At 46.8% G+C, this 23,762-nt stretch overlaps 9 protein-coding genes across 9 annotated transcripts; 7 read left to right on the top strand and 2 right to left on the bottom strand.

The window, feature by feature from the left end:
* Positions 1-440: 440 nt before the first annotated feature.
* BU24DRAFT_463156 (GroES-like protein) lies at positions 441-1,722 on the top strand (the record flags this gene model as incomplete). Its single annotated transcript, XM_033532089.1, has 3 exons — positions 441-717; positions 796-1,422; positions 1,484-1,722. The coding sequence occupies 3 exons, from the start codon at positions 441-443 to the stop codon at positions 1,720-1,722; spliced, it is 1,143 nt and encodes a 380-aa protein (XP_033382700.1).
* Positions 1,723-2,789: 1,067 nt separating this feature from the next.
* Positions 2,790-6,025, top strand: BU24DRAFT_441866 (uncharacterized protein; the record flags this gene model as incomplete). The annotated part of the gene is made up of 4 exons (XM_033530483.1): positions 2,790-3,227; positions 3,280-3,754; positions 3,817-4,635; positions 4,695-6,025. 4 exons carry the CDS (start codon positions 2,790-2,792, stop codon positions 6,023-6,025), a joined length of 3,063 nt encoding a protein of 1,020 aa, XP_033382699.1.
* Positions 6,026-6,588: 563 nt separating this feature from the next.
* BU24DRAFT_213450 (uncharacterized protein) lies at positions 6,589-7,851 on the top strand. Its single transcript, XM_033521964.1, has 3 exons — positions 6,589-6,879; positions 6,927-7,547; positions 7,600-7,851. Exons 1-3 carry the CDS (start codon positions 6,641-6,643, stop codon positions 7,724-7,726), a joined length of 987 nt encoding a protein of 328 aa, XP_033382698.1. The 5' UTR covers positions 6,589-6,640; the 3' UTR covers positions 7,727-7,851.
* BU24DRAFT_213451 (uncharacterized protein) lies at positions 7,852-8,903 on the top strand. Its single transcript, XM_033521965.1, has 2 exons — positions 7,852-8,388; positions 8,444-8,903. Exons 1-2 carry the CDS (start codon positions 7,977-7,979, stop codon positions 8,701-8,703), a joined length of 672 nt encoding a protein of 223 aa, XP_033382697.1. The 5' UTR covers positions 7,852-7,976; the 3' UTR covers positions 8,704-8,903.
* BU24DRAFT_392490 (HET-domain-containing protein) lies at positions 8,772-11,202 on the top strand (the record flags this gene model as incomplete). Its single annotated transcript, XM_033525158.1, has 2 exons — positions 8,772-9,491; positions 9,555-11,202. Exons 1-2 carry the CDS (start codon positions 9,103-9,105, stop codon positions 11,200-11,202), a joined length of 2,037 nt encoding a protein of 678 aa, XP_033382696.1. The 5' UTR covers positions 8,772-9,102.
* A 948-nt stretch (positions 11,203-12,150) lies between these two features.
* BU24DRAFT_410107 (uncharacterized protein) lies at positions 12,151-12,756 on the top strand (the record flags this gene model as incomplete). The annotated part of the gene is made up of 2 exons (XM_033525966.1): positions 12,151-12,510; positions 12,562-12,756. The coding sequence occupies 2 exons, from the start codon at positions 12,151-12,153 to the stop codon at positions 12,754-12,756; spliced, it is 555 nt and encodes a 184-aa protein (XP_033382695.1).
* Positions 12,757-13,114: 358 nt separating this feature from the next.
* On the top strand, positions 13,115-14,342 carry BU24DRAFT_423335 (ankyrin). The gene is made up of 2 exons (XM_033528219.1): positions 13,115-13,722; positions 13,782-14,342. The coding sequence occupies exons 1-2, from the start codon at positions 13,196-13,198 to the stop codon at positions 14,317-14,319; spliced, it is 1,065 nt and encodes a 354-aa protein (XP_033382694.1). The 5' UTR covers positions 13,115-13,195; the 3' UTR covers positions 14,320-14,342.
* Positions 14,343-14,628: 286 nt separating this feature from the next.
* Positions 14,629-15,370, bottom strand: BU24DRAFT_410105 (uncharacterized protein; the record flags this gene model as incomplete). The annotated part of the gene is made up of 2 exons (XM_033525965.1): positions 14,629-15,244; positions 15,294-15,370. The coding sequence occupies 2 exons, from the start codon at positions 15,368-15,370 to the stop codon at positions 14,629-14,631; spliced, it is 693 nt and encodes a 230-aa protein (XP_033382693.1).
* Positions 15,371-20,593: 5,223 nt separating this feature from the next.
* On the bottom strand, positions 20,594-21,790 carry BU24DRAFT_481797 (uncharacterized protein; the record flags this gene model as incomplete). The annotated part of the gene is made up of 4 exons (XM_033533203.1): positions 20,594-20,990; positions 21,044-21,423; positions 21,476-21,537; positions 21,589-21,790. 4 exons carry the CDS (start codon positions 21,788-21,790, stop codon positions 20,594-20,596), a joined length of 1,041 nt encoding a protein of 346 aa, XP_033382692.1.
* Between the last annotated feature and the right edge of the window lie 1,972 nt (positions 21,791-23,762).

Here is a 23,762-nt window from a genome sequence, read left to right as displayed (position 1 = left end):
TACCATACCATACCAGACCATACGGGGTAGTATCATCAAGGTGCTCACTCATTCATAAGCCGCAAACGGCCTTCATCCTCATTCTGCTCCTTCAGACAGACCTACAAGGGTCGGCATTAAGTGCACCAGACGAACCGCTGAATCAAACATCACATTCTACGTAATGAAAATTAGTACAGTTTTTTTTAATCTTGTTGAGTCTAGTACTTAGTTATCGATACTTGAGTGAAGATGTTAATCGTCCCTGATTGGTGAGTACCATAACATTCCATAAGTCCAACAGAAATGGTGCAAGCGCGAAAGCCGCTATCTCCGAAATGATAACATACAGCATCGGAGTTTCTGGTTGCATTCTTTGATCTTCCCTTCATCAATCCACTTTCGATTGTGGGTTATTTATCTACCATTCCTTCCAAGAAGCCGAATCAAAATATGACAAAATGAGAGCCTTAATACTCAACACCTCTACGAAGACGGTCGCCGTTGAGACGACACCTGACCCGAAGCCGGGACCCAAGGAGATCCTTGTCCGTGTACGTGCTGTAGCACTCAATCATGTTGACTACATGAATACCGTAAAGCCACTTGCGACGCAAGACAAGCGTGTGGTGGGATCTGATTTCGCTGGGGAGGTGGCTCAAGTTGGAAAAGACTTGGATGGTATCGATGACCCACGAGTCAAGATAGGAGCACGGGTGGCGGGCTTCCTGCAAGGAGGTGAGTGATCAAGGAACTATTGGCTCGAATGAGCCTTATATTTCGATGCGCGAACCCCCACTGACATTGTGGCGGCAGCAAACTCTGTCAATGAGCGCCCTGGGGCATTTGCAGAGTATCTCGTCGTCGATTTCGACTTGACCTGGCTTGTTCCCGATGGTATTTCATTTGAAAGGGCCGCGAGCGTCAGCCTGTGCGGTGTCACTGCTGCCCAGGCCGTATTTTATCGACTGCACTTGCCGAGCCCATTCTGGGAGTCAGGAGTCCTCGACAGCCAGGCTGGCCCTATCACTGTATTTATATATGGTGCATCATCATCGGTCGGCTTCTACGCGGCGCAACTTGTCAAGCTTGCTGGAAAGGCATCAGGGAAAGAGATTCGACTCATCGGTGCCGCGAGCGCCTCAAAGCATGCATTGTTGAAGGAGCCACCGTATTCATATGATGTCTTGGTTGATTATCGCGATCCCCAATGGCAAGAGACCGTTCGCAAGGCAGCCGGAGGAGATGGTGTCCAATATGCCATAGACGCTATCTCTCAGGGCGATACAGTCTACAACACCGATAGCGTCGTCCAAGCTGGCGGAAAACTCGCAATATTTCGAGCTCCAGCGGCAGGAGGCTTCGACATGGCCAAGATCAAAACGAGAACGGTTTTTGGCGCCGTTTGGGAAGCGCTCGGCGTGGATGTTCAATATCACGGTGGTAAGTACATTCCGATCTATGACGTCTTCTCATGTCAATTTTCGCATTAACCATACCACAGGCATAGTCATTCCTGCGAACGAGAAAGCAAGAGCTTCTGCTGCCGCATTCTACAAGTTTCTGAGTGTCAGTGCTGGACCAAATCAAGCTGTGCTCGAGCCCAATCCGATCCGAATTATGCCAGGAGGACTTGAGAATATTCCCATAGACGGGTTCGCCCTTTTTGGTGCGGGATCGAAGGCATACACAGATCATCGCAGGCCCGTAAGTGGGGAGAAAATTGTCTTTACCGTTGGGTGATGCGTATTCCTAGGTCGTGTCTTTTTATCTTAGCTCTAAGTCACGTTCTCAAGAAAAAGTTACATCAACACGTGCATCTTGCACGATTTCTTACTTCACATCATCAAATGCAATGTGTGTATTTGATTAGATGAACGAGTAAAATTACTGTAAGAAACATTGTCGGCCGAATAATGACGGCCACATACAGACTTATCGTTGAGCTTTGTGCCTACTTGCTAGCAGTCATCTTGCTTCAGTTTTCTGGATTCACATTGTGGATTCAACATTGCTTTCTTACCAGTGGAATCCTGAAAACCGCCGGTTAACAGTATATGCAGAATGCAAGTAGCTATTCAAGTTAAACAGAATAATACTAGAGATTACAAATACCATGACTATACGGTAAGCTTGAGTAATATACGTCACAGAGAGACATGGCAGATACGATCGAGAGCTGTCCCTGTCCAATTGCTGGTCTGTACGCGGAATAAGAGGCGAATACGATGATATACGACGTTTACGACGCTCATGTGACACCATGCCCAATCAAGAACTCAAATGATGCTTCCAACCTTGTAATATGAGTTACATCAGGTAATGCCTGATACTCGACGCCACGAATACCTCGGAAAACAACTAGGATACTTGCCTCATCCGATAGCCAAGGCATACCAGATGACGTTCGTATGCTACCTAAAGTGTGAGCATTCCCCAACTCGGCCATCATTTGACCGACATTGAAGAATCTACCTCGTTCTCGAATCTCGGCGCTCCCTTTTTAGTAGTAACCCCTCTTCTTCAAGGGCATGAACGGTGTAAAAGGGAGCGAAATATGATCGCGTTTGTGGGGGAAGAGGTCGATTATTGGCCGGGATGTGGGGGAATCGACCAAAGATCCGGGGAATCCACCACACGACCCGACTCCGAAATCTGGGGTACCTAGCATTGGTATAGCGTAGAAAAAAGGTACACCATACAGATTGAACGTATTTCAAGCTAATTATCGTGAGTTGGAACTACTTTGGAACTATAAAAGTTTAGCAATTCCCTCAGAAAAAGATGTTGTTGTGTACCCACTTCTCGCTATGAAGGCACCCTACTTCCTGGCATGTTGCCTGTCTATCGTTGTATCGGCCTCCATTGATGATCAAACTGGCGCAAACATCGACTATGGTACTTTCTCAAATCCATCTTCTGTTGTGCGGCCGCGCTTTCGCTATTGGCTCCCGGACGCTGGTGTCGATAAGGATATCGTGAAAGAAAACATCCAGTCTGTAGGCACCATCGGCGCTGGAGGTGTCGAATTCCTTCCCTTCTATGGATATGGAGGAGAGACAATGGGGGCTCCCGTGGGTGTGAACTGGTCCACGAATGGATTTGGCACCCCTGCTTTCAATGATATGTTCGAAGTAGCCTTGACAGCGCACAAGGAAGCTGGACTGAAAATGGATTTCCCATTGGGGCCGAACCAAGGCCAGGGTGTTCCTGCAAGTACGGATAATGAAGGACTGCAGTGGGACTTGGTAGGTTGAATGGCGGCCCTTCGTACAAAATTGCGAGTGTTAACTTCGTCAGGCGCCCTTCTCAATTCAAGTTCCTTCCAATGGCTCATTCGATGGCTTGATTCCCGAGTGGGGCTATGGCGAATTAGTCGCACTTGTATCGGCTCGGGTTCTATCATCCACTGAACGATCGAGACCATCTGCTTCATGGAATGGCCAAGTCACTAATACTACATGGTCGGAATTGGTACTAGAGACCAGCAGCCTCATCGATATTACCTCAAACGTATCTGCAAACGGAATCGCACAACTGTCTTTCCCGGCGGAGGCGGACGACACTCATTATCGATTGTTTGCCTTTTACCAGAAGTTGACATTGCACAAGAACTTGCATTTTGAAACGAATCGAACAATAAACATTTGGGACAACGGCTCTTATGCGGTCGATCATTTCAGCGCAAAGGGTGCAAAAGTGTTGACAGATTTCTGGGAGGAATATATCTTAACGGATAACATCAGAAGTCTAATATCCGAAGTTGGAAACTATGGTAATATGCAACACTCTGCTTGTCATCGCGATAGCTCATTCAACTGACCACTATCCTTGCAGCTTGGGAAGATAGTGTTGAAGCACTGTCCAACATTTCATGGACGCCTTCATTACCTGAGGACTTCCTCCAAAAGCATGGTTACAGCATCAAACCATTCTTGCCCCTACTTATCTTTGAAAACAACAATCTTGCGCTTCAGACGTCAGACCCTGGCAAATTTGATTGTTCGCTAAATAGCGAAGACCGAGGTGCAGGCTACGTCAACGATTATCGGAATGTTCTTGCTGATAAGTATCATGAGTACTTGTCTGGAGTTACTTCGTGGGTCAACAACGTTCTCGGCATCCAATACAGCGCGCAGACAAGTTACAACCTGCCAATGGACATGCTCAACTCTATCCCCTATGTTAATGCGCCTGAGTGCGAGTCATTGAATTTCAAAAACAACCTCGATGCCTACAGAGAGTTTACCGGCGTCGCAAATTTGGTGGGCAAAAGAGTGATCTCCAACGAGATGGGCGCAGAAGGTGCTCAAGCGTTCCGATACACGATTCCTGCGCTGCTGAACTCCATTCACACCGCATTCGCTGCGGGCATTAATCAAGTCGTCCTGCACGGACAGCAGTATACTGGAGACTACCCAAACACGACTTGGCCGGGATACAATTCGTTCAACTACTTCGTCTCCGAAATGTACTCTGACAAACAGCCAGCGTGGGAACACGGGTTCGATGACGCGCTTAACTACGTAGCGAGGCTTCAGCATGCTCTACAGCAGGGAGTGCCACGCACGGATCTTGTGGTCCTGGACAAGCAGTCGTTCACCAACCCCAATTTCGATAGCGTTGTCTATAATGAGACTGTTCTCAAATCACTCGGTACGTGCTATCATGATTGCTATCCAAATATTTAATTATGGACTGACTGATATCTGCAGGTTGGACATACAACTATGTATCGCCGGACAACTTCGCACTTCCGCAGTCTTACGTTCAAAATGGTGTGTTGGGCCCTGAAGGTCCCGCATGGAAAGCCTTGATCGTGGAAAGTACACAGAATCTAACATCCGAATGGGTAAACACAATCAAGAGCTACGCACAAGCAGGCCTACCAACTATTCTCGTCGATGGAACTCCCGGATTCTATCCATCTCGAGGTGGCTCAGAGGAGGCCGAATTCATCTCTTCTTTGAACGAGCTAATCAACACCACGAATGTCCTCAGTGCATCGAAAGCGACAGTCGCGAAAGAGCTTAAAAACCTCGGGTTGCATCCACATGTCGCGACTGAACTGAACGGAACGGTCTATAGCACCTGGCGCGAGGACCTATCTACTAGCATCGACTACGCATTCATTTACGCCAAAGGCAACGCTGCATTTGGAAACGTTACGATCCGCACCATAAAGATACCGTATCACTTTGATGCATGGACAGGCGACAAGACTTTGATCCGGCACTATGAAAATACTGAACGTGGGATCGTTATACCTTTGAATATTGCAGCAAACGATACTAGAATTATCGCCTTCAGCGACAAGGCACTCGACGACGGATACGCACCGAAATGCTCGATCTGTTCTTTGCCACCGAACGCACTTGGTTACAGCAGTTCGAGTCCATCGTCCATCACATTACATCTGTCCGCGTCGGAAACACCAGAGAACGCTGTACTGTCAGATGGGACCAATGTCACGATCCAGAATCAGGGCGTAGCTAAAGCATTCACGCTTAGCAACTGGACACTCGTAGCTGAGCACTGGGAAGCACCATCAAATATCTCCAACGCAGCCGTTCTTGCGGCGAAGCGCAATACCACACATTCACTAGATGCCCTAGTATCATGGCTGGACATTCCCGCATTGACCAACAGCTCAGGTCTCGGATTCTACACATCCACATTTACCTGGCCACCGAAGCAAAGTGATAAAACGTCGGGCGCATACATCGCATTGCCCCATATTCAACACACAGCTAAGCTTTATGTTAACGGCAAGAAAACGCCAGCGATCAACATGTTCAACCCCACGATAGATGTATCAAAGTATCTTCAGGATGGCGTCAACGAGGTGTTGATTGTTGTGCCTACGACGATGTGGAACTATATTCGTTCAATATTGGGAGAGATCTGGAACTCGGGCAAGGCGCCGCTGATACGAACGCTCTGGGATGCGTGGGGTCCTGCGCTGGGATTGTCAGACAATGGGTTGATTGGGGAGGTCCGAGTGATACCGTATTCAGCAGAGAAAGTGGAATGTAGGTCTGGCTAGTCGTCGTGAAAAGAATAGTATAATAATTAAAGGCAATTAGTACTTGCTGAAGAATGTTGGCCAATGTCAAGGCCGAGCTGCGGCTGAATCATTCAGTGAAGTTACTATAGTGCGATCGTAAAAACAGTGGGTGGCCAGGACTATTTCCGGCTTCCTCATTAAGCTGAGAGGATACTCTCTAGATTAAGAGTAATTAGGTGTATTGTAAGAAGTAGTGGTCTTATCATTTTAGTTTCAGATCCCATGAATGCATCGTTATGCTACTGAGAAGAACTATAAGTTCGTACATGTAATAAGGCGAATGAAACAATGATAAAGATCTTTTTCCCACCATGAGCAAAGCTGTTGTGCCGTAGAATATCTTTTCTTCTTCAATGAGACGATAAAATCTGGCACCTGTGTCTAAAGTAATTATTATCGTCAAAAGGAATGCCAAAAAGTGAGATGGAAGAAAGCAGTATCAGCAGTATCTTGAAAATTCACCAATGGCATGTCTCTTGGCAATTTGGGGGCATTCGTGTGCGCAACAGATGAAATAAGACGTGTCTTCTCAGACGCTCCGTCGGACAACTTCATAAACCCGTGTCATAGCAGATTTCTTGACGATCTTCACCCATGATTTTCTCAGAAATAACATACCTACCTCAGGACGATGGCGCGCAGTGGCGGAAAAGCAGCCAACTTGCGGCAAACCTGTATAATGGTGGGGGTAAGCTGTGGACCAAAGACGATCTCCGAGATATCGAACAGCAACTTGCGCACTCTGATAAGCATGAATTTTTCACGGTTCGCTTGATCGATGGCACGGAAGGTCGAGTAAAGAACGAGATGTTTGGCGAAAAACAACCAATATGGTGAGAAACCCTCTGACAATGCAATTCCAATATTCACAATCTTCTAGGCAGCCACGTGTTAAATACCAGGAATATTGGCGACTTGTAGATGTGCAACCTAAAGGTCCTCCGGAGATATATCGCTGCTCATATTTGATACATTGGGAAAACATTAGCGTCCCGAAGTTTTTGGGCGTTTTAGACGATTCGGATATTTTGTTTGAAGAGGCCAAGGTCGCCTGGGATAAGAGTAGCAGCCGCAGTCTTTTCAAGTCTCTTCTTGAAAATACCTTCGTCATTGAGAAAGTGACAAAGATTGTTTGCTTTGGATTGGGAGACATGTGCCGCAATCCCCCAGAGTGGTACAAACCAGATACCAATCCTTCCCGCCGCAGTAAGGTTCAGCACTCGATTGCCTTGACCATGGCGGAAATATGTCGCGCCAGCACCGGCAATGAAGTCCAATTACTAGCCCAGGATCCTGACTACACGGAATCATCCATCAACGTCTTGCAGAAGCACGACGTTTCGATTGTTGGTCATTATGGAGCGGGAGGCTTTGCGGAAGTCGATAACAACTCCATAGTGTTCTCAGCCTTTGTCCAAGCTCCCCTCAAGCAGATCATCGCTGACATAGCGCGCCCACTCATCATCATCACCACCCGCTTTGGGACCTTTGGCAGTTTCGAGTAAGCATATTCCTCTCTGTAATTTACTCTCTCTCCTTCTAAATCAACATAGCCATGGGCAGACGCAGATTCCCCGCGAACAAGAGCGATGTGGGAAGAATATGACGAATTTGATTTTCCAATATCACATGAGGATGAAAAACTGGTGGGCAACTTACATGGGCTGTACATCTATGTGAGGAAAAATGGTTGATTCATAGAGCGACATCTTCAACCATGAATAAGGTGATTGAGGTGCAGATAGAGAGAGAAGACGACAGACCTTGTAAAGAGGGACTCAACGGGTCGTTGCACGTTGCTACTTCGTACTACTTTTACCATGCATGATTACCTTGCTCAAGTAACGTTGTCCCGTTCCGATATTTATGTTCTTGAACGCATGTTCAAGCCAAATTGTATCCAACCCTTCCTTTTCCAGCCTCATATGCAATGGCTCATAAAATTTTCCCAGTCGAGTCCAGCGATATTCCATGGCTTGTGCGACACTGCGATTACCCCGCGATGCGCGAAAATCCCCTCACCATCGCGATGTTTCCAAACTCAAATCCCAAAACCGAAGAAGAGGAGATTATGTGGCATACTGGAGGCCTTCAAGATAGTTTTCACAGTGCATCGGAATCATCGTGGATAAAGGTCTGCAATGATAAGATGGAGCCTGTTGGATTTGCCATTTGGTTTCTGGGCAAACCTTTCCCTGCTGTTCGCACTACGGATGCAAAGAGAGACGAGGCTGAAGGAGTCAAAGCCCCTACAACTTTAGATGGTCATGCATGGAGGACTATGTCTGATGATCTACGCCTAGAAAAAGATCGAGTACTTAATGATCGACCAGACGTGTGCAGTAAGCCTGCTGATCCGACCTTTCCTGCGATTAACGTTGAACTTACATTTCAAAGGACTCACTATGCTGTCTGTGAATCCAGACTACCAACGTCAAGGCTATGGAACGTCCCTTGTAGGTTGGGGTTGTCGGCAAGCAGACCGTGCTCATAGAACTATTTTTGTGATGGCATCACCTGCAGCTGTAGGGTTCTATGAAAAATTCGGCTTCAAGACTCAAGGGCAAGTCTGGACGTGTCACGGAACTTTCAAGAGCATGTTGAGAGAGCCGGAAGAATGCGATCACCACCTGAACAACTTTGTATCTAGTAAGTAATATTATATTATTTAATAATCAATATTATAGGAATAAGGCAAAGACATGTGAAATATTTTTAATGTTTTGTTACTATGCCCTCGATAATATCCCTGTAGTCAGTCAAACAACCTTCTAAGCCCTCCCCAGGCTATTTCCGGGGTTAGCGAAAAGATGAGGGGTCGTAGCGAACCCAGCCTCGCGATGATGTCTTAAAGGATGAGCTGAAGGGTGGCTGTGCCGAGGGGTTGCGTATCTCCACCCTCAATCTCTACTTCCTCAAGCCAGCAAAAGAATGTTGTCCACGGATGACCGTCGAAAAACAAACTCTTTTACCCACAATGCCATTGGAACTTTCATGCTCGTTGTGAGAACGAGAGGGCGTTCAATCAATTCGCATATATGTCGTACGGCTGAGTGATGACGGAATTCTCCCGCTGCTCGGTATGCCTGAATCTATGGCAGGACTACTGGGACCTTGGCCCTTTCCGAGAGCATTACTTCGAAATGGACCAGGACCATTGCGTTGACGTTGCAGAGATCAATCGCGCAATAGAACAAGGCTGCCCCAGCTGTCGTGTCATCGGCAAAATCGTCGAACCATACATGCCACAGTTGGTCGGACAGAAAAACGAGCTTTGGCTTCGATTCAGTTCAATTGCGAGTAATCCACATCCTAGGACGAACAAACCCTATCGATATCTATGTTTTCGTGGGCAGGACGAAAGTCCGGAGAACGTGATTGCGGAGTTGGAAGTAAAGAGAGCGGGGCTTGGATCTGGTTTATTTTCGGTTACATCAGAACGTAGGTGAGTATACGTATTCGCGCATCGCAAGTCGGCTGGAGAATGCAACTTATATATTCCGAACAGCTACTGCCCGTGGGACGAGATTCAGCCTGCGCCCAGTGTATCCGGTGACACGGGGTCTCGCAAGGCTGCAGCTCGGGCGCGCTCATGGTTGCACCAATGTATGGAGGAGCACCACTCCTGCCGGACTCCATCGAATACATATACTCCAACAAGGCTTCTTCGGATAGAGGGTCCTGACAAGGCTCGATTATGTGTGCCGAACAAGCCTGTCGAGGCTTATGCCTGTCTCAGTCACTGCTGGGGCAAGTTACACATTCTTAGAACCACCACCGAGAACTATGAACAACATCTGAAAGAGATATCATGGGGCCAACTACCTCTTACATTTCGGCATGCGATCGCTTTCACGCATTCGATTGGCCTGCGCTACCTGTGGATAGATAGTCTCTGCATCCTCCAAGACTCCGCGAGTGACTGGCGCCACGAAGCAAGCAAAATGCCAGACATTTACGAAAACGCATGCGTCACTCTCGCAGCCACCATGTCCTACGATCCCTCCCAGGGCCTCTTCGCGCGATCACAGGAGGGTTTCATTTCGAAAACGTACACAATTCACAACGAACAGAACGAGCCGTATGAGATCTATTGTCGCGAGCCTCTGGAAGACATCGTGTGGGACAAGCCCCTTCAAGACCGCGGTTGGGCATTTCAAGAGCGAATTCTGTCGAAAAGGATCATCCATTTTATGGAAGAAGAGCTGTGGTGGGAGTGTCACCAAGGATCGACGTGCGAATGCGGGTCGCGCGATCATGGGCCAAAGATAGATTTTGGAACGATGCCGCGGGTGAAGGAATTGCAGAATTGTTCATCTGCCATGGAGATCGAGCTTCATTGGCAGAGAATTGTAAAGGAGTATAGCTCGAGATCATTGACGTTCCCGAGCGACATCTTTCCTGCCCTGCAGGGTCTGGCGAAATTGGTACCGGCGAGTATGGGAACTTACCTGGCTGGCCACTGGGAGAGTACTCTCATACACAGCCTTTGTTGGTCGCTAGAGCAGGCGGATTCTCGATTGTTGATTGATACTGAAAGGAGGAAGCATTGGCGAGCGCCGACTTGGTCGTGGGCGTCTGCTATACTTGCGATGGAATGGGGTGAAGGATTGCCAGTCCATACTTTCGCTTCAGCTGTGAGTGCACGGATAGTTCCCCAGGGCGTAGAGCCTACCGGTCAATTAGTGTATGGAGAAGTGGTTTTGAGGGGTAGATGTCTTCGCGGTAGGATTGCACATGGCAAGACTCAAGATCCTTGGTGGGCGGCTTCGGCCCTGCTTAACAATGGTCCCGTAGAAGCGCAGGCTTCTCAAGTGCCACGGATATACTTGTTTGATGATGATGTGAGCAACGTGAGCGATCAGCTGGACGAAGATGAAGATCATTGGTGGGCTTATCCGCACTGGGATTTCCATATAGAAGCGGAGCTAGGCCGTGAAGTAATTGCCATGAAGATGGAGACAACAGACCAGGGTGCGCAGCAAAGTTGGTTAATCTTGAAGGCGACAGATGTTGAGGGTGTGTACGAGCGACTAGGGTTGATGAGAGTCGATGAAGATCTAGACGAATGGGGTGCGACCTTCTTCCAGCCTGTTGAAGACCTAGACGACTTGTTTGATAGCAGTGCAAAGACAATGCAAGTAACCGTCATATAAGGACCGTTGAAACTGTCTGCTATCTGTCTAGTGATGTTCTACCGTTGTATCCAGTAAATAATATTATAGCATTTAGTATTTAAATTTAATAGTAATCTTGCGAAGCCTTAAGAAGTGTTTTTAATATAATGTTATCCTGCCCTCTAAAGTATCTCTGTAGTCAATTAAATAGCCTTACGAGCCTTCCTAGGACTATTTCCGACTCCCCCCTTAGGCTGAGAGCCCTTGTATTGTTGGGTTGGAATTGGCCAATTGCTACTATCTTCAACCTGAGATCGGCCCTGTAACTCTTTCATTTCCCAAGCAAGTACCCAACAATGACTACTTGTACCTAACGATAGTTCGGGTTGAGGAACTTTCGAAGCCACGCATACGGTCTCGGTGAACCGCAAAGCTTCTATTGTTAACCATATTTGCATATACTTCAGACAGCGTGTACTCCGAGGAACAACTACTTACTTTGCACATGTGAAGTTGTACAATTTTCTTGGTAAGATCGACAGTCATGGTCGTTAAACATGTGCGATTCTGCCGAGGCTGGCGAAGTATGCTTGTACCAGGCTTGTGAAAGGCGGGGCCCCGCAACCCCAGCATTTTGTACCAGATTGGGTAATTAATTGTGTTGTTCCTGAGCCTAAGTTAATAATAATGCCGACGTATTTGTCCCTCTAAGTGCAATGCCCCGAAGTTTACTTGTATTACATCCTTGCAATGATGCCGCCATTTTGCGCGATCACAGCTTGGGCAGGTCCGAGATGAAAACAGTATTGATTGGCAGCGGTACATACATGTCCCAGGAACAGGCTTCAAATTTACAAGGTAAGAATATTCCCCACTTGAGGTATTTGGTAGAAGCTTAAATACTTAAGGTTGTCTTGTCTGGAGTCTAATCTGGAGACATCGCAGCGGCCTAAATCTCTAACTGCTATACATCGCCAGTAGTACAAAATGCGTCCTTCAGCCATCATCTCAATTCTTGCCCCAGTTGCCCTTGCGCTTCCGGCCACGCTTGTCTCTCGAGCTGAAGACCTTGCCCCTCGAGTTCTCACCCAGATTAGCGCGCTCAATGAAGCTCTTGGTGGACTTACCACGGCAGTGAACAACTTCGATGGCACACTTCTTGGAGTCCTACCACAGTCTCTCGCCGTCATAGGTGCTGAAACTAAGCTGGATGCTACTACTGTCAAAACAACCCTTATCGTCAACCGGAGTTCGAACTTCACCGATGCCGAAAGCCAGGAAGTTGTTGGCGCTCTTGCGGGCCTCATAGGGCCAATCCAGACATCCTTAGACGTACTCAAAGCCAAGGTAGGTTACATTGTCTTATCTGGAGTATTGGTTACTAATGCGCTATTCCAGTATCCACTTTTCAAGAAGACCTTGGAATCGCCTATCGTCCTCCTGGATTTGAAGATCCTCAAGAAGCATACCGACCAATTGATTGACGCAGTGACAAAGAAGGTGACGGAGCCTAATGTTGGTCTTCTGGGGCTAGGCAAAGGAATTATTGATCAAGCATTCGATGATGCAATCAATGTATACAAAGGAAACTAGTTCAGCGCGCAAATAAGATTCATCATCAGACCATTGCCTGTCTCTTTGCCATATACCTGCAGCATACGAGGGCTGAGCTGTTGGATGACTAATGTTGAGGTGGCTGACTCATCACTCTAGGTCACGTTACTACACCTACATTGCGTGCAAATGTGACCACAAGGGCTGCCTGGCAGCACTGAAGGACGAAGGAGCAGTAATGTCGTGTCAGTTTATGCATGCCGAGCGAGGGACCATTGCTTACGTGATGCATTTACGGCTCCAGTGTTGGTACGCCCGGCAGGACCAATCAGGTTGTATCAGGAGTGGTGTATCCGGTTGCACGCTTTGGGGTTTATATATCCTTCTTGTGCGCAGCTCCTCCATTTGAAGCAGCAAATATCATGCCAAGTCGTGTTCACTAGTCTTTCATTCATCCACGATTTTCCTTACTCCAACCATGGCAAACACTCTCGATCTCAGCGCAATTCCAAGCTCACCAACATCCCCAGACTGGGACGTGCCGAAAGTAGAAATGCGAGGCCGCAGACACAACATCGTCCGTATCACCACCCAAACGACAACGGAAATCGGGGCAGCACTCAAAGATCTCTTATCACAATTCAGAGAATTACTTAAGAGTGGCCCGTCCGTGGAAGAGTTACAAGAGTTTCTTCGACCATGGAAAATGCCTGCTTCTCAAACGCAAATCGATCCTCCACAAGCCCAATCTGACTCCACTCAGATTCAGCCGATGGTGCTGAAGTGGCTAGACCATCTTGGAGCTACAGTTGATGTCGCTCGCCTGGAGCGTTTTGATCTTGTAGCAGTCTTATTGGACAACGGCTTCGAATTCCACCCAGACCTTGCACAGTGTGCAGCACAAATTGCCCTCAGGACCGGTGATCCTGCAACGCTAGAATTTGCACTGGATCGCGGATGGGACATCAATCAAAGCTTTCGCTCTCGTCGAGAGCCAATACTAGGGTAAATACGAGGGCCCTGGCTTGACATAAGAAGAAAATGTAGAGGCTAATATGTGTTAGCTCCGTCATCACAAATGAAGCGCTGGTTGAATGGTGTCTGTCACACGGTGCCGACCCAAATGGCACTTGCTTTGGAGGCTACACAGTCATGCAACATGCGGCTGTATATGCTTCCCTTGACACTATCAAGCGGCTTCTACAGGCTGGAGGCAATATTTCACCTGGTTCAAAGGCAGCCGGTGTCGCTGCCCACGCTGCCATGAGGGAAACCGATAGGATACCGATCATCGAGTATTTACTCAGTGTTGGTGCAGACATCAACGCCCAGTACCTAATACAAGACGAAAACGAAGAGGAAGAGAAGGGGCATTGCTGCGACCATTTCGGAAAGAATAAGACAGCATTACATGTTGCCATCCGGAAGGGAGATCGAGAATTGGTAGAGTTCCTGCTTGAGCGTGGAGCTGATCCAACAATAAAAACAAAGAATATGTCCACTCGGTTCCGGTGGATGGATGTTGTAGAGTTCGCAGAGCATGAAGGCCATCTTCATCTTGTAGGACTATTGCAAGAGGCTATAAACAGTGTGGGCGAGTGAGGTTTAGTGTTGGGTAAAGGTTCTCATTCTACATTTCCTTGCCAAAGCTGCAGGAATGTATATAATATTTATTTGCGCCAATACTCTCTTCCAATGAACTGTTGTCAAATCTTTCCGAGTTATCAAGCCGATAGTCTTACTCTAAGATGTGGTAGTCCGTAGAATGAAAATGTTTTTTTATCTATTTCTATGTCTATGTCTGTGTCTATGTCTATGTCTATTCTATGTCTATCTCTGTTCTCCATACCATTCCCAAAACGCCAAAGAGAAGATTATTTTTGTAGAAGTAGCAATGCGTATGCTGGATCTTTAGCTGCGCGGCGGTTGAGCACCTCGTTCGAAAGTGACCGTAACGCGCGTAGAAGTTTTGGTGACAACCAAGTTACGCGCCGTTGCTGCGGTGCTTTCCCTGTACGTCGTCACGGTTACGGTAATACCTAACTCCCTCCGAATTCTGCTCACAATCTTTCTGGCCTTACTTGCAGACATATTGACATGGACGAACAGATGACCTTTTGCAGACGCTCCCACAATTCCGATGTCCCTAGCCTGGGACACGATCTCGTCAATGACTGCATCTATGTCATCTTCATCATCGGGATCGATATGAGCCATAAGAATAGAAGCATGATTGTACAGAACGAGGCCAGTACATCCCGCGAAACTAGTTGAATATGCAGTGTCTCCTGCACTCCAATCCCAAGAATCGGTCTCGCCCATGTAGATTGGAGTGTCTGTTCGTTCGTCAAGCTCGGCGCGCTTGTTCTTCTTCTTGGTTATCTTTCTGGACTTCTTGGGCTTAACATCTTTTCCCTTTCGTTTCAACTTGAATGAAGAACAGGCGTCGAGTTTCTTGTTCGCACGAGCGAGAACGGGCTCGATTTTATTAATAGCGGCATTACCGTCGAATTCAGGTGTTATAGAACTGAAGCAGAATTAGAAAACTGGTATAGAATAGATAGGAGGCTTCATACTTAGTTTCGGAATTTACGGCAAGACCTTGCGCTAGGCTGAGGCCATATGCAACAAGAGCGATGAGAGATAAACGCATATTGCCGTGTTGCTCGTGATTTAGAACCGGTAGTGATGGACTAGACGAGGAGACAAAATTGAAAGTATATGGTGCCGTAGAAAGTGTGATTACAGAGTAGAGTGACTCAGTTCGGAACGGGCGATTGAAGTCGAGTAAGAAAAGGTAAACGTGAGAGTCAGAAGATCTTGGAAAAGGAAAAGCGACCAACGCTGATCAATCTGACTATGTGTGATGTTGGATATGAAGGCGAGGAATGTACAGATATATGAAGTATTTATATCACTTTTTGTTGTTGTTATACACATTTCTGGTTTCGTTGGCTTCAAGTTTGCGTTGTTGAAATGTAATCCTGTAGACCAAACACCTGAATGAATATGCTCTTCATTGACGAAGGATGCCGACTAAACACACCCACTGTAGCATCCTGAGTCAGAATCTCAGGTCAAATGCAAACTGTTAGCATCGTATTTGAGGCGCTGAAATCCTATCGCCGGATAACTTGCGCTTGCCAAGTCAAGTCCTTTCCCACCGGCGAAGTGATGTGGAAGATATGAAGCCCAATCAACTGCTTTACAAAATAAAATGTATTTCTTTCAGGAAGCAATGTGTCAACGTTTCAATGACTTGGGTAGCGTATGAATGCTTCGGTGCCATTATGCAGTGTTTCAATTTCTCTCTGCCATTCAGTAGCGTCTCAAGTGAACTGGCGAATCCAATAGGTACCAATCGTACCAGTCTCATTGCGAAACAGTCCAAATCATTATTATGACTCTCAAAAGGATACATTAATCTTGCGGACTACTGACTGAGGATTCGTTGTTTCCATTAACTACTTCCGTCCGCGTGCAGGGAATGGACATCTTTCCCCTTCAATTCTAGTGTAATGCCCAATTAACAAATCAAGCGAAAAACAAGTCCGGGATATCATGCATGGTTTCCATAACAAATCTCAACTCGAATTTAAAGCTGCTTTCTTCTCCATGATTCCAGATACGGCAGTGTATAGTTCGGACCGGACAGAATCGAAAACGGATTGGAGTTCCAACTGCAGCACTGTGACACACATTTACGCTCGGTTTGGAGGGCTTTGGGTGACGAAGCAAACGTACAAGGAGCAGATCACAACAGACGTACGTTGTCATAGACAGAAAGAATTATTACTGTTGTTAACCTTGCTGGCGGCAATGACAATCTGTAGATAAATCGTGTTCGGAGTCTGCGACTACGTCGTGATTGGGATGTCAGGCGGGGTTGGCGACTCTACCAAAGCATGAGCGGCGTAGCTATATTGGTGGCGTAGTTGCACCAATACCTGATACAAATTATCCACGATGTGCGGTCCACCTTGCCTTTCGGGTCTCTATTTTCTAGTGTATGAGGCGAAGGAAAGCCATGTTGTCGGATTTATCATATGCCATATTCGTTACAGTGAGTGCTGTTGAGATTGCTGATGACCTCTTCACCTCAACAACTACTCAGCAAAAGTTCGTAAAGATGCAATATGTTCTGCGCTAATCAGTGGCACCTAAATGAAACTAAGTAGTATGATAGGATTGCGGTTACGCACATCGTCAATGCTCTGGCGATAGATCAAGCCATGTTCTATCATAAGTTTATGTTGGAAGCCAGCCCCACGACAGCCTAAAGGAAAAGTCCATATTAAAACGCAAAAAGAAGAACTTTCCAAAGCATCGTGAATCAAGTCTAAAGCCTACAGTCTACAGTCTACACAGTCTTCTTCTAGGGTCCTAGCCTAGGATTTGTCTACGCTAGTGCTCTTGCAGACTTCTACATACAACACTAGCTAGGCAACGGCCTTAACTATTCAGGGAGCTGGTGACATACAACTACATTAGCAGCAAACTGCAGGCTTTTAGGTGAGTAAGAGATAGGCTGTTGCTACAAGTAGCAACAGAGATGCTACAGCGGAAGTAGTTAACACAACTTTATCATGCCATGTCATATTATAGCACCTATTACTTGAATCACATACATATATGCAAGGCAACAAAAGGCATAAAGAGGAAGACATCACAAGCATGAAGTGCAATAAGATAGTAGAGAAGGCATGAGTATATTGAGGTGATTGATTCTATCTAAGTAGGTTTGATGTTTGGTATTGGTGTGTTGTGTGTGGTAGTGGTTTTGTTTTTGGTTTTGGTTTTGGTTTTTGGTTTTGGTTTTTGGTTTTGGTTTTTTGGTTGTGTGTGGTATGTGTGGTATGTGTGGTATGTGTGGTATGTGTTAGAACAAGGGGCAATTCCTGCCACCTATACTGGCTAGAGGCCTGAGTGGCCCAGATTAGCTTAGTATGATTACATAATGCTCCCTATAACACTGGCTGAGAAACAATAAGTTTCCTCAGCGATTCGTCTCTATCATTTGGGGATAATAGAATTGACTCGATCTCACTATTGCTAATTGCCAACTTCTAAGTGCCCTGCAAACCAATCCTAACAGTATGTGTGGTATGTGTGGTATGAGTGGTATGTGTGTGGTATGAGTGGTATGTGGTATGAGTGGTATGTGTGTGGTGTGTGTGTGTTTTGGTTGTGTGTTTTGGTTGTGGTGTTGTAATGATGTGATGTTGTGATGTTGTGATGTTGTGATGTTATGTTGTTATATTGATGTGTTGATGTTATGATGTTGTGATGTTGTGATGTTGTGTTGATGTGTTGATGTGTTGATGTGATGATGTGATGTTATGATGTTGTGATGTTGTGTTGATGTGTTGATGTGATGATGTGATGTTATGATGTTGTGATGTTGTGTTGATGTGATGTTGTGTTGATGTGTTGATGTGATGTCGATGTCGCGATGTTTTGTCGTAGGCTAAGCAGCCAAAACCATGAAAGATACCGGGCATATAGGTAATCGAAACCCAGTCACCGCCTTATGACCAAACAGGATGAACAAGTACCGTTGACCTGAGTCTGTGAAGACCGCCGGGTACATGAACATCCACTACACAACAAGAACACTCAAGACAAAACCCAGCATGTGAGAGGCTCAATTGAATGAGCAGCCAAGGCGAGTGTACGTACCAACCGCTAAAACTGGAAGGCAGAGCGCCTGCTTGGGCACTTGACCTTTCGCTCACTGCGTCTGGAAGATGCTTGGAAGTGGTGTTGGTAGAACCCATATATCCTGAACAATCGACAAGATCGATTGTTCCACTGGTCCGTGTTATTCGCATCGATGATGGTATCGGCGGCGCATCGGAGGAGGATCGAGAGCATTCGAGCGAGCGCGATGGTATATGTGACATGACAGTGATGTTGTGTGAGGTGGATGTCGACATGACTGAAGTGAGTCTATGATGGAAGACAAGATATGTTGTTGAAGGTTGAAGTGGATGGATGTTGTCATGGTGGATGATGTTGGTGGTGGATGTTGAGTGTCATGTGATGTGACTTGAAGTGAATGATGTTGTCATGTGACCAAAGGATGGAAGTGGTATTGAAGATGGAAAGACATAACATGATTGATGAGATGATGTCATGATGTCTGAAGGTTGTTGGAATGATGCTCAAGCTCGAATACTCATCGAAAACGAATGTGAGTTGCGAGTTGTGTGTTGTGTGGAGGAAAAAGTTGATGGATTTCGAAGGCGGAGGGCCTTTATATACCCCCCTCGCTTAAGGTATGACTCATAACGGCTGCCGAAGATCACCCAGCGTCGACGACGCGACGACGACGCTGGGTGATCTTCGGTTCGAGCAGAGTGGCTGGTGGTTGGACGGAGCTAGAAGGTTCGTTGCCAGATCGAGGTGGCTGGAAGTGGCTCGGAGGGCAAGGTGAAGGTGGAAAATGCGGATCTGGGAGAGAGAGGCTGTCTGTGTGTACTGTGCTCTGGGTATGTAAGGTGTTCTTGTTATGATATCGTGAGGGGATGTGGGATGATCGCAGGTAGGTTTCTGGCCGGGCTTCAGGTAGCATGTTATATCAATGTATATGTAGTATCTTGTGAGTTGATTTAGAGATGCCACTCCGCTATCTGCGTGATTTTGATGCCGTGACGAGAAGTTTAGGTGGATTGATCATCATGAACATCGAGAGGGAGCCACCGTCTCGATGAGATTTGTTGGAAGAGGAGGCTCCTCATAGAATCACGTAGTTGAAGATCACCAGCATGATACATTTGGATTCAGATGAGGGTAGATTGCTTGAGGATCTGTAGATACACCCAGACGAGCTGCCACATCGTGACCCGTCAGTGAAGCCCCTCGAATCCGTATTCTGATCCTGGGAGCCTTGCCTCTGTCTATGATCCACAGTGAAATTCGTCATCAGATTGTTGCTAAGTGGAACTCTGAAGATCAAGCGTGGTTTGGTTGTAATATGGTAATTTGATGGGTTGCCTCTAGAGGCGGCATGGCAAGAGTCTCGCAGCGTCAACACTGAGAATTCATGGTATGACCAGCTTTGCCATCGTCAGCGTACTTCAAGAGAAAATGCTGGGAACAGCTATCAGTGGCACGCCAACCATTCTACAGGATCAAGATGCACATCGTCTCATTCGGTCTGCTCCTAGTTTTGAAAGCGTATGCACTTGTAGACGTGATTCACATGCAAATTCAGCTGCAGCCACCTTGCATGGCTGGTGAGCAACGAAACGATGCCTCTTGAGACAGGTGTAATTATCATTCAACCTTTGCCTACCTATTTAATTTTGACTTCGATACCCACAGCCCAGAGACGATACCTTTGGGGTTGGTCTCCGTGAAGTTCTATCAAGCTGTCGCCAGTCCACGGCGAGAGACTAACAGGTTAGCAACATACAGTTATTTGTCACGCAGGAACCCGAGAAATCCTAGGCATAGTTGAGTGCGAATCTATTTGTGTTTGCTGACATGACATATTGCAATGAGAATCTGGGCATATGCCTGGACGTGTCGTGAGGATATTACTGACGATGACCGGCCATTCGGGTTGAGTATCTGTAAATCGCTCCGGTTGAGCACGAGGTGACCAGAACCGTCATTGACAACCACATAGTAAAGTTATCATTCGATACGCTCCCATTATCACTTCCCGGCCGTATCCTACCGCGGATAATCGTACATATGGCCGGGCAACTGATCATAAATCATGTGATCATGCAAAGCACATTTTGGGAGTGACACGGCGCCAACATAAGTATGCGGATCAAAGAGTCTCTTCTTACTGTATCTAATACTCCAGGTATAGGCGCAAGACCTTCTATTTACCAAATTTGTACCCAACTCATGCACAAACAGTTCAAACAATACTCGACACTGCACTATACGCCGACTTTGTTTCCATTTCGACGAGGCCAACTTCATCTATGCTGCCAAGCTCGTCATACTTTTTCCTCATCGGAGGGGACGATCCGATTGTGCCGTCCGACATCTTCGCATGCTTTTGCGTCGCGCTGCTGTCCGATGGTTTGGAACTGGCATCCGTCGACTGATCCTTGGAGCTGAAGATCTTGCTTACGCTACCAGATACGACCGACGAGGCCTTGACGATGAGGGGTCGATATGTGGGGAGGCATGCACACACGAGTGCGATGCCGGCGTGGATATCGAGCCAAAGGATGTCGTGCATGAAGTCGATCGCGGTGGATCCGGGCTCTATGCTGAGTCTGATTCGTAGTACACCTGTGACGATGACGCTGAAAATACATTATCAGTCTTACAGCCCATTGTATGACGGGGGATCACTTACAGCCCACCCAAGAGGAAAATTACAAGCAGCTCCATTCGTCGTTGCCACGGAAGATGTAAATTCACAATGTAAAAGCAGGGCATCGCTAAGATGGCAGCATCGAGTACCAACTCGAACGAACATACAACGATGAAGAATGTGGCGTATGGTATGCATTTATCCTTGATGAGGTCGGGTCGCTGCCACATTACACTCGGTGGAGTGCACATGGCTGTTTGGACGACGAAAGATGGAATGAACCACACAATGTGGCATACCATGAGAATAGCCGACCATCGCTTGAATGATTCGACTGGGAAGAGCCTTCTGTAAAGGAAAAGGATTGATAAGTTGGTCAACAAGATCACGGGAAAGTAGAAGAGTGCGCCAATGTATATTGACTGGACACGTTAGATTGCTGCTCTGTGAAGCACTTTGATATAGCGTTGTTACCTGCAAGTAAATGGCAAGTCTGCCATCCGTAGCACTCCTGATCTTGGTCCCGTGGTCCAGTCCTACTAGTCGTTAGACATACGATGAATTCTTCCATTCGCGCGGTTACTTACCCCACGCCTGCACTGCATACTCCGCAATGTAAAGAATTTGTGCAAGCAGTAATGTACCTTCGCTCCAACTGAATTTTGACCGTGTTTGTATGTTGGTCAGAAATCGAAGGAAAACCGTGAAGGTTGTAAGGGCTGCGAAAACTGCGCCGACAACGATGGCTTCATGACCCTGTTCCAAGACCGCGGGCACGACGCCTCTCATCTTTCATTCAATGAAGGGCTTTTCAATATGAACGAAAAGAAGATGGAAGCCACTGAGGTATCAACTTAGGGTCCGCGTCAGACTCATAAAGGAATGGCAGGAAAGAGTTCGTCTGAAGTCAGTCAACCACTTGTAACCTCCTAGTTCCATATATAATATGGCCCTGTAAGGGTGTACTCAAATCATTCCAAGGGCCTACAATAAGATCAGGAGCTGGTTGCATTCTAACTTTCGTTTCCTACATTGGCTCTTCAGTGGACATCGATAGCTTCGGTAATCAAGAATCTGAAGCCACTACTCCGAACGAATGCCACATCTTGTAAGTTCCCATCTGTTCTAGCGTATCTTCTAGGGTATATTTCAATTGGTCACAAGCCTCACATGCTGCGGACTCCGCTTTCTAGCCGTTAGAGAAATCCTGAAGTCCCCGATGCTCTGGTCCAACAGTCCGCCAGCCACATTGGCTGGTATTCTGGATCTCCAAGAAACAACAGCTGAAACCCGCATACAACGGCGTCAACTAATGAACGGTCGCGATAATGTCGCGTCGTGTTTACTGCGACTCCAATTTCCGCTTTCTGAACTTGCTTTTGTTAGATTGTACCCCGACCTTCTGGATTCGTCTCATGCAAGAGACGGCACAGGAGGGGGACGCCACCCGCTATCCATCTAGCCAACAGTTCAGCCGTTGAACCTCGTGGCAATCGATCCATGAGCCAACTAGTGAGGATTCAAAGTTGAGCTATTCATTGAAACAATCAAACAGGGATGTTGCAACTAATCTTGCTACTACGGGACGCCTTTTCCATTGTTGCACAGAAGTAAATCTCAGTGAAGTCGCTTACCCCGGGGACAAAACTCCTGAATTTCTGCCTTGAACGACTGTAAGCGACACATGTTCTCCGACATGCGGACGCTTTTATGATAGGGCCAATGGCCATACAATTTACAATCTGTCTCCGAATTCTTGTTGTCTGCCAACAATTGAAATCTACACCCGCTCAACCGGGCCTTTCAGGCGATCATACCTCAAGATGGAAGCTGGAGAAAAGAGTGCGTAGCTTGATACTAGGTATGCCCTACACTAGTAGGGTACTCGGGGTTAGTTGCCATTGTCGCAATGGTTTCGAGTAAATAGATGTGGCCATAGGTCAAAGGGGGGCATGCCTATGAATATCGCGATATTCAATTCCGCGATATTCATCCAAAAAAGCAACCCTCTCGTTGAAGTGATCCATCCTCCATTGTCATGTCCAACATTGAAAGTCCGTACTCTCTGTCAAACAAAACGCAAGACGCGGTAGGTGATCAACGACAATACAAGGCCTATGCAATCGCAAGGCGGATTAGGTGGCGGGTTGTCATTTTCCAATGACTGGCCGCACTGCACATGCTTGTTCGACAAATCACGGGTTGTTCTGAAATGAATATTGTTCGTATCATCAATGATTGTTGGGAGGTCAAGAAATCTTCACAAAGTCAATGAGCCAATATATTCCATACTCCACTACATTAGTTCGGCCAAAGATATGTACCTGAGGGACCACGCGGTTGGTTTTCATGGCACGTTTTCCAACCCAGGTGGGCTGTGGAGACATTATGGGAGCGGGACGCGGCCGCGACCCAGAAGCCATTGTTCCGTATCGCTTCCAAAGATTGGTAATTATGGTGGGACTCCCACGCGTTTAGCGCAGATCGTTGCCCTGTGCAAATACGATGTAAATCGCATGGGGTAAATCAGATCATCTACTCACAGACGATTCCCTATTCACTGCAGGGACAGCAACTTAAACATATTTGCAATCAAACAAATTTCTGGACAAGCATCGAAATAACATTCGGACAAAACAAGCCAATTGCCCACTTATCTATGCCAATTGTCTATACACAAGTACAATAGTTATCTCAGCTGAACGATGGATTATCGTTATACTGATCAAGCCTAGCGTTGGACAATGAATACGAGATCTCC

This window comes from Aaosphaeria arxii (assembly GCF_010015735.1).
Source record: "Aaosphaeria arxii CBS 175.79 unplaced genomic scaffold BU24scaffold_5, whole genome shotgun sequence".
In the NCBI taxonomy this organism is placed as follows: domain Eukaryota; kingdom Fungi; phylum Ascomycota; class Dothideomycetes; order Pleosporales; genus Aaosphaeria; species Aaosphaeria arxii.
The sequence above is the reverse complement of the archived record's forward strand: the minus strand, read 5'-3'. Positions and strand labels throughout refer to the sequence as shown.